Source organism: Dromaius novaehollandiae, chromosome 5, assembly GCF_036370855.1.
Source record: "Dromaius novaehollandiae isolate bDroNov1 chromosome 5, bDroNov1.hap1, whole genome shotgun sequence".
Taxonomy (NCBI): Eukaryota; Metazoa; Chordata; class Aves; order Casuariiformes; family Dromaiidae; genus Dromaius; species Dromaius novaehollandiae.
Window position 1 is genome coordinate 53524772 of NC_088102.1, and position 13269 is coordinate 53538040.

Consider the following 13269-nt stretch of genomic DNA (forward strand, 5'->3'; position numbering starts at 1 on the left):
TTAAACCAAGACAAAATTGTATTTAAAAAAAAGCCTTTGAAAAAAAACTAAGAAAGTTAGCAAGTGACATGTTCTTCACTGTACAATTCATGAAGATAAAAGCCCTGAGCTTAGAAGTAAAGTGTAACCTTGAAAGTCAGCTTCTCATCCAATGTACATCTGCATAGTGCCATTGAAAAAGGTGGAACTACACTAATTTTTACCAGCTGAAGAGCTGGCCAAGCATTTCATGCCCTTTACAGTTCCTAGATGTCTCCTTTTAAAATAAATATTTACAATTTCTTGTAAATTTATTGCTGGGTGAATTGTGCCAGAAGAACAGCCTTGGAAACGAAAGTTCACTATTAAATCATAGGAAAGAAAACAGAAGTAGTACTATGTCCCAGATTTCTCCTGTAAGTGCCAGTATGCTTTTACCACACTGGTAGAAGCCTCCTCTCTCTATCTCAGCCTCTCTGAGTCCCTACTATCTGTGGCTTCTTTGCTGAGCCTTTGTCTTTTCCTTGTCCATAACCAAATGTACCTAAAGATTTGGAACTAGTGCTATAGAACTACTACCGCCTCCGAAGTGGGTAAGTCTAAAGCCATGGCCCAATCCTTCTGTAACAAACACTGTAACCCACCACTGTAACAAACAGTAGACTGTTACCTGCATGCGGTCCTGATTTGAAAGATCTGCTGCCACAGATTTCCCACCAGCAAATACAATGGACTCAACAGAGCTTGCTTTCTTCAAGTCTTGCTTTTAATATGCTATCATTCTTTCCTTCAAAGCAGGCTGTAGCCTAGTGATCCCATAAATGCTAAAAAACAAATAAATCATGTCCGGGCTGTTCCACTGGTGACTGTTCCAGGAGGGAAAGGTGAAGTTACTAATTCTCTTTTTTCCACTCCTATTATTAGAACTTTGGTAACACCACTAGATCACGGAGCACAGGGTAGTTTCATTGACCAGAGAGATGGGATGAAAAAGATCCTGGTGTGTATAAAGTGGTATGTGTCTGTCAGCTGTTTGTGATATACTAATTTAATAGATAGGTGTGTATTTTTGTACATTTATGTATTGGTATTAAGTATTGGTAGTTCTACAGACAGATATTTGGTTTGGCTCATCTGTTTAAATACGTAATATGCATGCTCAAGAATGCATTGATACTTGCCACTTTACGACTGGACAGTTGTATAACTTCTCAATGAGCAGAGCAAGATGTTTCATAGTTAAAAAGTAGTTTAGCTTGATCATGATTGACTGGTCAGTGGGCATTTCATTAGATATTTTTTCCATTAAAAATCTGACTACATTTCTACCTCTGTGGTCATTCCAAGCCACTGCTAAATTTGAAACAGGCCAATAGACAATATGTCCTAAGAGCACTTTTCAGACCACCAGTATGTATATGGCATATTTCATATTGTTAGGGTAGATGTTTCAGGCTGAGACTACTAAGTGTACATATTGCCCACTCCATCTGCTGAGGTGAAAGACTCAGTGACAGCTCCTTGCCTGGAATTCATTAATGCTTTTCAATAACTCTGTTATAAGAAATCCTGGGACATATGTTTGTATAAATAAGGAGGGAAAAAAATGATGAACAAGAATAGTATTTGTCTAGGATTTAATTGAGAGTGCTGCTTATTTTGAATGGCATAGTTAACTTGGTTTCATTATTTTATAATAGTGTAACTGGTATGTGGTCGATAGAGGTCCCTCCAACCTTGTTCTTAGGCAGTCATGTGGACAGCATTTTGAGTTTTACAGTAACTAAACAAAAACAACATTGAATTCAAGTGTCTTACTCAATTATGTGAAGACAACAGGAGAAAAGGATTACCTGTGCTCCAGTTCTGTTTCCCTTCAGCTCAGCAAAAATGCTGAGTCTTGGTGACACGAACCAGTAGACAACAGAACTGTTGTTTCACATGCTGAAGCTCTATGTGAACACTGGAGGCTTTACAGAAATGTGAAAGTTTAATGACTGACATATCCACAGACTTTGGTTTTCAGAAGTACTGAGTACACAGAAGTGCTACTGAAGTAACAGAGCTTGTCATGGGGGTTGAAGAAGTAGTTAAGGCAGAAGGAAGTAAAACTTAATATGTCAAGCAGTAAAGGTAATTTTTGTCCCATTTTAAAATAAACTGAATCACCTCTAGAGGCAAAGCCAGCGGACAGAAGTTGAAGAAGCCAATTCCACTCAGCTTGGCAAAGTTTTTGTCCTCAGCAAAGCAAAATGTTTCCTATTCAGTCTTCCCTTAGATTACACTGAATTTCCCTATCTGGTGAAGTCTGCTTTTAGGAAAATGTTTTTTGTTGCTTTTCGTTGTGGCTCAGAGTAGAAAAAAATGGTACAAGGGTTCAGCCAGCTGGCCAGTGAAGACCATGCCTCTTCCCATATCCCTGACCCAGGCAAGCCAGCCAGTCTGCTCAGCACACCTGTAGCTCTCTAAAGTCAATAGTGTTACAACTGAAATAGAAACTTTTGTGAATCAGAAAAGTTTTGCTAATTCTGATAAAGGGCTGCGTGCCCGTTGTTCTTGTTAGGAACGCTCTGCTCAACCTGCTCTTGTTTTTGATTATGGAAAAATTCCTTCTTTTTAGTAGGCTCCTGGCAGAAACACAGACGTTTCCATACTTCAGGGGGTTGCTAAGCATGATAAATCACCACTGACGAAGATATAGCTCAGCTAAAAAGCTTTTCTTTGTAGGACTGCTTATTCATAGTACTTTGAAGGAGAGTCTTCTGGTGGGTGGATGGGAAGGGTCAAGACTGACCAATTATTCTCTACTTGGGAAATGATGAAGCTGGCACAGTAGTTTCTACAGTTCTGACACTATAATGTCATAGAGCAGATCTGCTTTTGCTTCCTAAATTAGAATTTGATTGTGGATTTGCTTTTAAATTAGAGTTATCTAATCTGTGGGCTGGACTAAAGATGTATTTTTTCATGAGAACTTTTTATTTTTCCCATAACTGTGAAATAAGAAATGACAGCTTACTCGTTTTAAAATGAATAAAAATACTGTTAAGTTCTTGACCTTTCTAAGGAGAAGTAACTGTGAAAACATCCTTTGTCTTCATGCTGCCTTTCATGCTCATAATGATTGTTTTTGAAAGTTTTCATTTATAGCAAATCAGAGTACACTTGCTTAGACTTAGCTTGACAAATGATGGGAAATTGCATATATTTTCTCCAGACCTTCTTGTAATGTAAGCTCTCAAAGACTTCAGTGGAAGATTTAAATCATAAGACTCTCTTTTTTTCATCACAAATGGCTAGGTTTGCAGATGCAGTTAAGACTTTACAGGAGCAGCTGAAATCAGATTTACCCATGCTACAGTGTGTGTTGGCATTGGAACTAGACCACCAACATCTTTTTCAACAGGAACACTAGGAACAAAATAGATTCCAGGCCAACATTTGACTTTGAAAAGAGGAAAGAGATCGTTATTTATTGTAGACTGTAGCTTGGTTTTGAAAACATTTCTTTTATAGCCAGTTTTAGTTAATGCAGGTTGCTGAAGAAAGAAAATATCTCCCTAACAAAGGAACACATGGGAAATAATAAGCTTATTAATAGAATGCATGAAACCTGCTCTCCTTTTCATGAAAGGAGGGCCTATGTTATGCTGAATAAAACTTTCTCCTTTGCATGCTGATGTATTATACACATATTGGTGTTACAGCTTCATTAGGAAACCTAGCATTTGAATCGACATTCTGGCAGCAGAATCCCTTTCGTTTACCGAGGGAAGACATTGGTCTTAGGAGTAAAAGAGCCAGCAGACTTGTTTGTGAGAAAGAAATGGAGAACCTTAAAAGACTGAAGTTTTCTGAAGTTGAAGCTGTTTTTCATGAGAGAGTTTTACTGTCAACCTCTTTTTCTTGCATTAACTTTGTATGTTACAAAGTAACAAAACCTCAATTTGAATTTCCAGTTTACTGTATTTGACCTTAGGATAAATCAAAATCCACCGTACTCATGTAAGCAAATATCTTCTTTCCTTTTTTGAAGTGTAGCCACTTGATATGTATTTAAGAGTTCCTAAATATTTTTCATTGATATCAAACATGTAGAATCCAACTTTTTTCAAGATCATTTCTGGCAAATGTTGCGTACAAACACTGAAAATCACATTCATGTCCTCATGTGTTCATTTTTTCTGTTTGTTACAGTCATAATACTGTGGTCCTTATTTCTCTGACGCATATAAATGAGGAGTAGCTCTCTAAATGGAATTGCATTATACTCATTCTACATCACTAGTGTGCATGTGTAGAGGTTGGGGAAGACCATTAAAAAAAGAGGTGCGTTTTGTTGAATGACCAAACCAAATTAAAAAAACAATCTGAAAACGTTCTGAGAAAGGAGAAATGAAGATGATCTTGATTTTTTTTTTCTTTTAGAAAGAAATTTTGAAGAATGCTTTTGGATTGGGGGGGGGGAAAAGTGCTGTTTCATTTGATCAAAAAAAACCTTTTCCCCAAAAGTCCAAGGATTAGAGCACTCGCCTAGGCTGTTGGAAAGTTCTCTTCCCAAGTGAGCTGACATCTTCCATTCACTTTCAAGAAAACGTTGCTCATATGAAGGCTGTTTTGATGTGGGCTGCCTTCAGTTTCTGCTTCCACAGTTGAGCTGCAGGTGTTTGAGATAGAGGAAGACCTCATAGCTAGGTTATGGAGCAGAACCTGGGATTCAGGTAACTCTTTTCTCAGGGATAAGACCTGCAGGCTGCCGCTCAAGTCGAGGCTCTTGAAGTGAGCTCTGAGATCTACTGAATGCAGAATGGATTTTACACAAATACAACTTAGCTTGTTTGTATTTGTTTCAAGCTTTTGTTTAAGCTTTTTGAAAAGTACACAAATCTTTTACAAATATGTTCTGTTGGCTGTGTTCTTGGCCTGAATGCCATATCACCCCAAACTGGGTTTGCATTGTAGGCAGATGATGCATATGTTACGCTACCTGACTCTACAAACAGCTCTTCCTTCACTTCTTGCTGCCTTGTATGTGTATATGGAGAACAATAAGGACTACTTTGCAAATGGCTTTCTCACCAGAGAATTTCAATCTGTCACCCTTACCTTGTCCCAGTCCATTTCCCCATTACTTCTTGTGTTGGTATGATTACTGTATTATGAGTTGTATGTTTAATATGATGATACCATATGATTATTATGTTACATCTCATCCCTAGACCCAACTCTAAACTCATCCCATGTATGTTCACAAATCACAGACGACTCTGTTGATATATTGGTGTGGGTATGCTTTGTGTCAAGATTTGTTAATCACTGTAAGACAGGGACACATTTGGCCTGTGACTTTTCAATTTCTCTAGAAGGATCCAGACCCTGAGATGGGCAATTACTTCTTGTTTTTCAAGTGAAGCTAAACAAATCAATCATAAATGACATATTATTGGGAGTTTCATGGATATTTCATTACCTTGCTAGGTGTCTTTTGTTGAATACAGAATGAGACAAAGGCTTACTTGTTCAGAGTTTGTGAAAGGACAACAGGGCAGTGTTGCAGTCGGGAGTAGATTTTCATAGGTAGAAGGACTTCTGGAGATAAAAATAATTAAACAGCCATGTACTGTCAGAAGCATGCAGGAAAAAGCAATGGTGTACAACTTTTGAAAGCAGAGGGAGTGACATTTTCAACAGCTTCTAAAGTACTTCTGACCTTCCTTCCTTTCTCCTGCCTGCAGGCAGGGCACCGTGATGGGGGAGTTATTGCTTCCCTTCCCTCTGGAGTTGGTGCAGCTCCTACACCACTGCTTCTTCAGCCCTCCTTATTGCATCTGGTTGAGTTTAGCAGGCTGGGGCAGAGCAACTAGAGGACCAGGTGGCATTACCGTTTGGGATATTCAGTGGCTTGATTTTTCCTTCTGTACTAGAGGAAAACAGGAGTTGTAATGCCCTTGAAGTCAGCGGACTAGCACTAATGTAGAAGTAGTTCAACTCCTTTATGTGCCTGTAAACCAGCAATTGCTTCCTTCCACCTCCATGGGGATAGTTTTCCATAGGAACAGGACTAGCAAGACAAGCCAATGTAGTTACTGGTTAATAGCAGAGTCTTGGAAATCTTCCAACTTCAGTAATATTTTTTGAAAGTGTCATTAATTCCTGCTCTCCTACTTAGTACATAACCATGTAAAATGACTGAGTTTATTATTAAAGAATCTCTAATACTCTTAGAAATCCGATTCTCTGCTAAGTCATGAAGATGAATGTGCTTTAAATCTTTTGGTAGATCTGGTTTGGATCAGAGATGAGAGCTTAACAGAGCCGTATCTTCAGTGAGCAGCTGAAAGTGAAGTAAAACAGTCCCTGTGTGGTTGCAGCGGTTCATGATTTACAGGACTGAATTCACAGGGCTGCTCGTGCTGCCGAAAATGTACGCTCTCAACTGCTGTTGATTTTTAAATTAAAAGAAAGCAGCTTTATACACAGTTTACTTTATTGCTAGAGGGCAGGGAAATATAGGTAAGAGCCGTTAATCCCCAGCAGGCTGCTGGGCAGGCGAACAGACGTAGATGACAAAAGTTAATTGGAAACATGAGCAGTTTAACAGAAAACATATTTGTGATAATTGAGAGAGCAACGTCTCCAGAAAGGAAACTTTGCAAAGCGAAACTTCAGAGGAGAAGTGGCCGCTGGTAGGTGAGTGTGATTTTTCAAGCTCCCTTTAGGCTCTGAACTAATTTCTTAGGAAGAACAAATAATGTTCAAAGGACGAAGTAAACGACGGATTTGCTCTCACCGAGGGGGAGGGCTTACACTTACTGCCACTAGTTTCTCTTACAGCTGGATTAAGTTATGTGATAATATATCATTTAGGTTCATTGCATAGAGACACAATTGGGTTTATGTTTGTATACGGATTTTGCTTCTATCTTTGTGCATATGAAGAGCTGAATACCGCCCCCCCCCCCAAGTGAAACAACTTCAGTTTTATTTTTCTTCCTTACTCCTGCATTTTTATACGTTTGAGGTTTTTCTAAGAATTGAACTTGGACAGCAAAAATTTTGCCAAAGCAGAGGGAAGCCTTAGAAAATAATACTGTATTTTTGCTAATGGAAAAGTATAATGGACTTAATAAGGGAAGCACATTGCAAGACACATTTTTGGTTTGAATTGGAGAAAGATTCTTTTTTCTTTCTTTCTTTTTTTTTTGGAAACAGCAAGTAAGTAAATGTAAATTACATAGTGGGAGCTTGTTGCTGTTTGTTCTGGTGGGTAGGAGAAAAATGACTGGGTTTTATTTTGTTTAAGTAATATTGATGTTTAAAATAGTGATACATGTGTCTCTTTTTAATGTTCTTAGTGTGAAGTTCCTGATCTCTCATTACAGAAGAAAATCTCAGAGTAGCTTTAATACCAGGTACTACTGTATATTGTATTTCTTTTTTTTCTCCAGAGTCTGCAGACAGTACAGCCTCCCAGCCCACAGGAATGAATGAAAATGTATCATCTTCAGTTCAAAGCTGCAGCAGTCCTCTTGGTTGCAATAACTCGTCAGCCATCCCTCAGCCCAGCTCTGCTATTAAACCTTGGCGCAGCAAATCCCTCAGTGCTAAGCACACAGCTACGTCTTCCATGTTATCCGTAAAGCAGCCAGTATCAGAGCCTCCAAAGCCACCTTCGGAAATGGTCAAAACGGTTCCCAATGGTCAAAAATCCATGCTTGAAAAATTAAAACTCTTCAATAGCAAAGGAGGCTCCAAAGCAGGAGGGACAACACTTGAGTATTCAGGGTCTCGGGAGAACAGCTGTGAAAAACTAGAGACACTTCCGAGCTTCGAGGAGAGTGACGAAATTGATGCCACAAATCAGAATGTGAACAATCCAGGACCAATGTCCAGCAGTCCCAAAATTGCACTCAAGGGAATTGCACAAAGAACTTTTAGCCGGGCACTGACTAATAAGAAAAGTTCTCCAAAGTGTAATGAGAAGGATAAAGAGAAACAGAAAGAGAAAGAAAAAGAAAAGGATAAAAGTAAAGACATTGCAAAAAGAACATCCATCACGGAAAAGCTGGACGTAAAAGAGGAGCCAAAAGAAGAACAGACAGCACTAGCAACAACAGAGATGCCAAAAAAGTCCTCAAAGATTGCAAGCTTTATCCCTAAAGGAGGAAAGCTGAATAGTGCCAAGAAGGAGGCCTCTGCCCCTTCGCACAGTGGAATACCAAAACCAGGAATGAAAAACACCACAGGGAAATCCTCAAGTGCCCCGGTGTCTGCAAAAGAAAGTGAGAGAAGCCGCTGTGGGAAACCTGGCTCAGGGCTCTCTCATCAGAAGACTCAGCTAGATAGCAGGAATTCCAGTTCCTCTTCAAGCTTAGCCTCTTCAGAAGGAAAAGGAATAGGAGGTCTCAACAGTAGCAACAGCAGCCAAGCTGTCAATGGACCAGCAGCTACAACACAAACTACAGGAAGCAATACTGTGAGTGTTCAGCTACCTCATCCCCAACAGCAATATAACCACCCGAACACTGCCACAGTAGCTCCATTTATGTACAGGTATGGTTAACTCTTCAAATATACTCTTTTGAACATGATATTTGTATAGGAAGATTCATTTGTGATGCCCTTTTGGGAGGGTGAGGGAAGAAAGCAATGTAGATGCCACATCATGTAAAGGTCTTTTGCTTTGAGAAAGGACAATTTATACATTCACACAAAAACTGCTCTTAAAGGCAATCAAACTGAGATGTGTAAGAAGTTCTGGTAGATAAGAAGGGGAATATTGTATCTGACACTACTAACAGCCAACATCAGAACGCTGCCGCCTTGCTGTCTAACTGCTGCCTTTGCCTTTTTCTCATACTGTGTGGCTTAGGTTTGTTTTATACATCATGGGCTTAAAAGTTATAGCAGTGCCAGTTTATGATACACACATACTTGTTCTCTTAAGTGTGGCTAACAGTGATGAAGCTGCCTTGGCATAAGCAGTGATGGGAAATCTTTTTAAAAAAAAAAAAAAAAAAACTGTAGGTAAGACAGAACAAGAGCATGTCTGCTCCTCTACGCTTACGTTTACCCTGTGTGAGGTAAACACAGGCAAAGCCATATGGGGTCACACCTTACCTCCATCTAGTCCAGCATCTTCTGTTTGACAATAGCAGTGCAGCATACCTAGGGAAGAGTATAAGAAGAGGGAAAACAATAATGAGGCTTCCTGAGGAGGTACTCCCAAGCTTGACCATGGCACAAGAAATTTCTGAATCAGATGGTGAGGTTTTTGTTTTTCACAGCCATCTTCTAGTTTCCTTTGATACCCCTTAATTCTTACATAGGGAGAGACTGCAAACAATAGTTCTCATCATCTTTGTGCCGCTCATGATTTTATAGACCATGATCATACTTCTCCTTCCCTAAAGGAGTATACCTTATAGGGTAAAATGTCCTAGCCTGTTTAGTTACCTCTTGTGTAGCTGATGTTCTTACCCTTCCGTCATCTTTGTTGCCCTTTTCAATGTTTTTTCAATTTTACTATATGCTTTTTTGCCTTCGATCTGTTGGAAGGTTTCGCGTAAGAGACGGTTGACCACAGTCCTTTTTTTTAAATAAAAGAATGTAAATCAAATGAACCTGAAGCAGGAGGATACAGAACAATTGCTCAGGCCTGGGTAGGAATGCAAAATGGGAAGAGTGACCTTGTCTTCTGCCCCTGTGAGTGCTGAGCTGCTGGCAAAGTGAGATTATTTCTCCTTGTATGTATGGGATAAAATATTAGGTTTCCTTTTGGTATGCAATGAATGACATGAAAATGTGCCAGTTGGGAAAAAAAATCAACCTGGTAAAAATCTGTATTAATATTACACGTTCTTGATATCTGTTGTTCTCATGTCCATTTTTATCAGCATTATTGTTCCATCTTTGGCTCATGGTGGGACCTACCACTAATATTTTTTTTAAATTTATTTTGAGTTGGAAATTGCCAATGCTGTTTGTACTATTTTAATCCATAACTAAAATAGAAATTGCTATTTGCTTTGTTTATTCCTCGTAACATGCAAAGATGTGTTCGTGACGTGTTGGATTGCTATATGTTTATGACTACCATGTCTTGTCAATAGCTAAAATAAAAAGCACTCTATTTGGTGTTAATCTCAAGTAGTTTGAATGTAAATAACATCTGAAGTGTAAAAGCAGGTGCAAACCATATATTTGCTGTAATCCAAACACACTGATAAACTCTAGGTAATATTTATTTGACCTTCTATAAAGAACAGTTATGCAGCTACCTCTTGGCAGCTGGAGGAAAGAGCTGAAAACTTAAAAAGTCTTTACTTTTCAGCAGTGGAAGAAAAAGGCCAATTGGTATCATCTTGCTGGCATTGAAAAGAAGGAGGAAACTCAAATTATGTAGATTCACAAGGCAAATGTATAGTATTATAAATTTGCTATTCAGATGCTTTTTCTTATCTGCAAAATGCAACTGTAGGGGATAGTTGTATCTTCTTTGGTTCTCTGGGATTCTGCTCTGTGACCAGGCCTCTCAGCTACCTCCTTGGCTTGTTATTCACAGCTATGGCAGATTCCCCAGTGTGTATCTAGGGCTCAAACACTAGTTGCCGGGAGGGGAAATGAGTGCAAAGTGCCAAAGTTAATGGGTTGCAGCACAAATCTCAGGTTTTCTCTGATATGAACTAAGGTTACTTTAGTTTGAACTTCTCTGCTGCCTGTAGACTTACTTTTCTGTTTTTTAATGTAAAAAAAAAAAAAGAAAGAAAGAGAGAGAGAAATTATTCTCTTTCATATGGTGTCAACTGAAATTGAGATTAGTCAAGTAATTGTCTGCTGTGTCCTGTCTTTTGTAGAGTGCTCCTGCCTTTGGCAGGAAAATGTCCAGCTGCTTGTTGATGTGACTCTAAGAGCAAAACACAGGGCAACCAATAAAATGGAATGAGTCCAGATGTCTTAGAGCATAGAAAAGATTCTTATGAACCTTTTATTTCATGACAGCCATAATGTCAGATCACAAATTGGAATTTGAAGTTAGTTTTATCCATTCATTTATTTTAAAATAAAAATGAGTCTTGGTGCTAGTTATGGAAGGAAGATCTGGAGAAGTGTAGCACACCATCATGCACTACCTGCTTTGTGTTTGTGTAATACAGACTTTATTAGAGAGAATCAGAGTGTTAGCCACAGCATATGATGTTAGTGAGAATTAAAATTTAGGTGAAAATCCAAGCTTCTTAGGGCTGTATCTGAAGAGCTGTGAAGCCTATATTTGACTATGAATTTTTTATTTTTTACAGATGAGTGCTTGTTTCTGTTTCTAGGACGTAGTTCAACATGGGACTAATGAATTATGTAAAGGCAGTCTGCCAGTCTATTCTGGAGAAAAAGACAGAGTGGCTGATGGCGGGCACAGTTGTCTAGTTGCTCTAGTTGAGATACTTTTGATTGTGAGTGACTGCACATCTCTGTTTTGTTTTGCCTTTCAGATCACAGACAGACAACGAAGGGAATGTAACAGCTGAGGCCAGCACAGGAGGGGTCAGCATGGATTCGGCGCTTTACGTCAAAACTGGACAGCCTGGGCTCGAAGACCTCTCAGGTATGTCTGGCAGCATAACTTCCTAACTGTGATCTGGTTAAAGAAGAGTGGGCTAAAAGGCTGAAACAAGTTGGAAATCAGGAGCTCCCTCTTCGGGGGGAATCTAATTTGTTTCTATTCAGAGGGCTTTGCTTTTTATTAGTTAGGATATTTCTTTTGGCTGTTCAGCAATGGAAACTGGCTATTAATATCTTGAACACTGGAGGCTCAAGTTCTACAAAACTCTATGCCCCTTAAATTTCTGGAAATCGTTAAAGTTGTGAGTGTGTAGTGTCTTCTGGGAGATATACAACACCTTTTAAAATTAAGATGTTATGAGAGTCCTAATTATCCCCAAACATATGATATTAATTTTTTACCTTTTAAACTTTGCTTAAGACTTCAGAGGTTGCAGAAGAGATTAATCAAAACATCAAGGATATTAATTTAGTTCATAGGTTTGGAGGAATCTCAGCATTCGCTCTCATTAATTCTCAGTTTGAGAAGTGGTTTTTTGCAGCAATAAGACATCAAAATCCAACTGCAGTTTGCTGTGCCCAGCATACACAAGCCTAAATTGATTGTGATTAGGATATAAGTAGTCTAAATAACAAAGTACTTTTCATGTTCATCTAGACTTCCTGCTACTATAAGAAGTATTTGATTATGAGCAATAATTTTTAAGCTTACCCATGACAACAAAGCAATTTTTATCAACTATATTCTACTAAAGGTATAAAAAGTGTTTTTAAGTCACAATCAACTCCCTCTTCCTCCTTCCCTTCTGGTTTTAGCAATGTCTATGTTTATGCTTATTGGACAGTTCTATATTGGACAGTTATAAAACAGTATATCACATCAATAGAATATCTCAGTTTTTTTCATCTAGTTAGTCCTGGCATCCTCCAGTTTAATGTGAGTTTTGAAACTGATTATTCCGCTTGGAAAGTCACAGGGCTAAAAGTTTCACAATTGGATTAATTTCATATTACATTATATATTCTGTCAATGCCACATTTACACCTGTATATGCATATGCTGATGGCAAAACCAAGAGGCAGAGTCACCGGTGAAGAAAAGGGCTGCAGGAATGCATAAATGCACGTACCTGCGCATATGATTTATATATAGCTGGATTAAATATTAAAAAGGCAAATAAAGGGCACAAGGATTAAAATCCTTGAGTACAATTTTGGGTTCATACTGAAATATGAAAGCCAGTTCAAATTCAAAGTAAGAGACACAGAGTGTCCAGCTTCTTATGCTTTTTCAGTATGACCTCTTAATCATCGCATTGCCTAGCCTGTAGGCAGTGTATTTGAGACTGTGAACTGGGAAGTGTTTATAGATCACACAAGGTTTTTAGTTTTTAATGACAGATGTTATGTAAATACAAACTATTATTTAAGTAGAATATAGAAGTTTGGGATCCAAAAATGCAAGAGAGCATGACAACCTCAGACAATGGGGATGCAAGAACCAGCTGCGCGTAGCCAGACTCCACAGTCAGCAGTAGTCAATAAAGGAGTCTTAGGGGAAATTGAACCAACAAAACAAAACAATTCCTCAACCCAAATAAATTAGAAGAAATAAGTAACAGATTTCTTCTTTCCCTGTATAGACATAGCAGCTATTGATGCTTTTAATTTAAAAGCACATATTAAAAAAAAAAAAAAGAGTGAGAGAGAGAGAGAGTCTAGACAAGAAAA

General features: G+C 38.6%; 1 protein-coding gene across 9 annotated transcripts in view; it reads left to right on the forward strand.

The window, feature by feature from the left end:
- Positions 1-13269, forward strand: part of NAV2 (neuron navigator 2) — a 451621-nt gene that overhangs the window by 326994 nt on the left and 111358 nt on the right. For 7 of the 9 annotated variants that reach the window (XM_064512842.1, XM_064512840.1, XM_064512843.1 and 4 more), the window contains 2 exons: positions 7428-8532; positions 11469-11581. In XM_064512842.1, the coding sequence (XP_064368912.1) occupies positions 7428-8532; positions 11469-11581 (1218 nt within the window). Of the gene's footprint in view, positions 1-6649; positions 6670-7111; positions 7195-7427; positions 8533-11468; positions 11582-13269 lie in introns of those variants that run through there. The other 2 variants (XM_064512844.1, XM_064512845.1) reach the window with 2 other exon arrangements.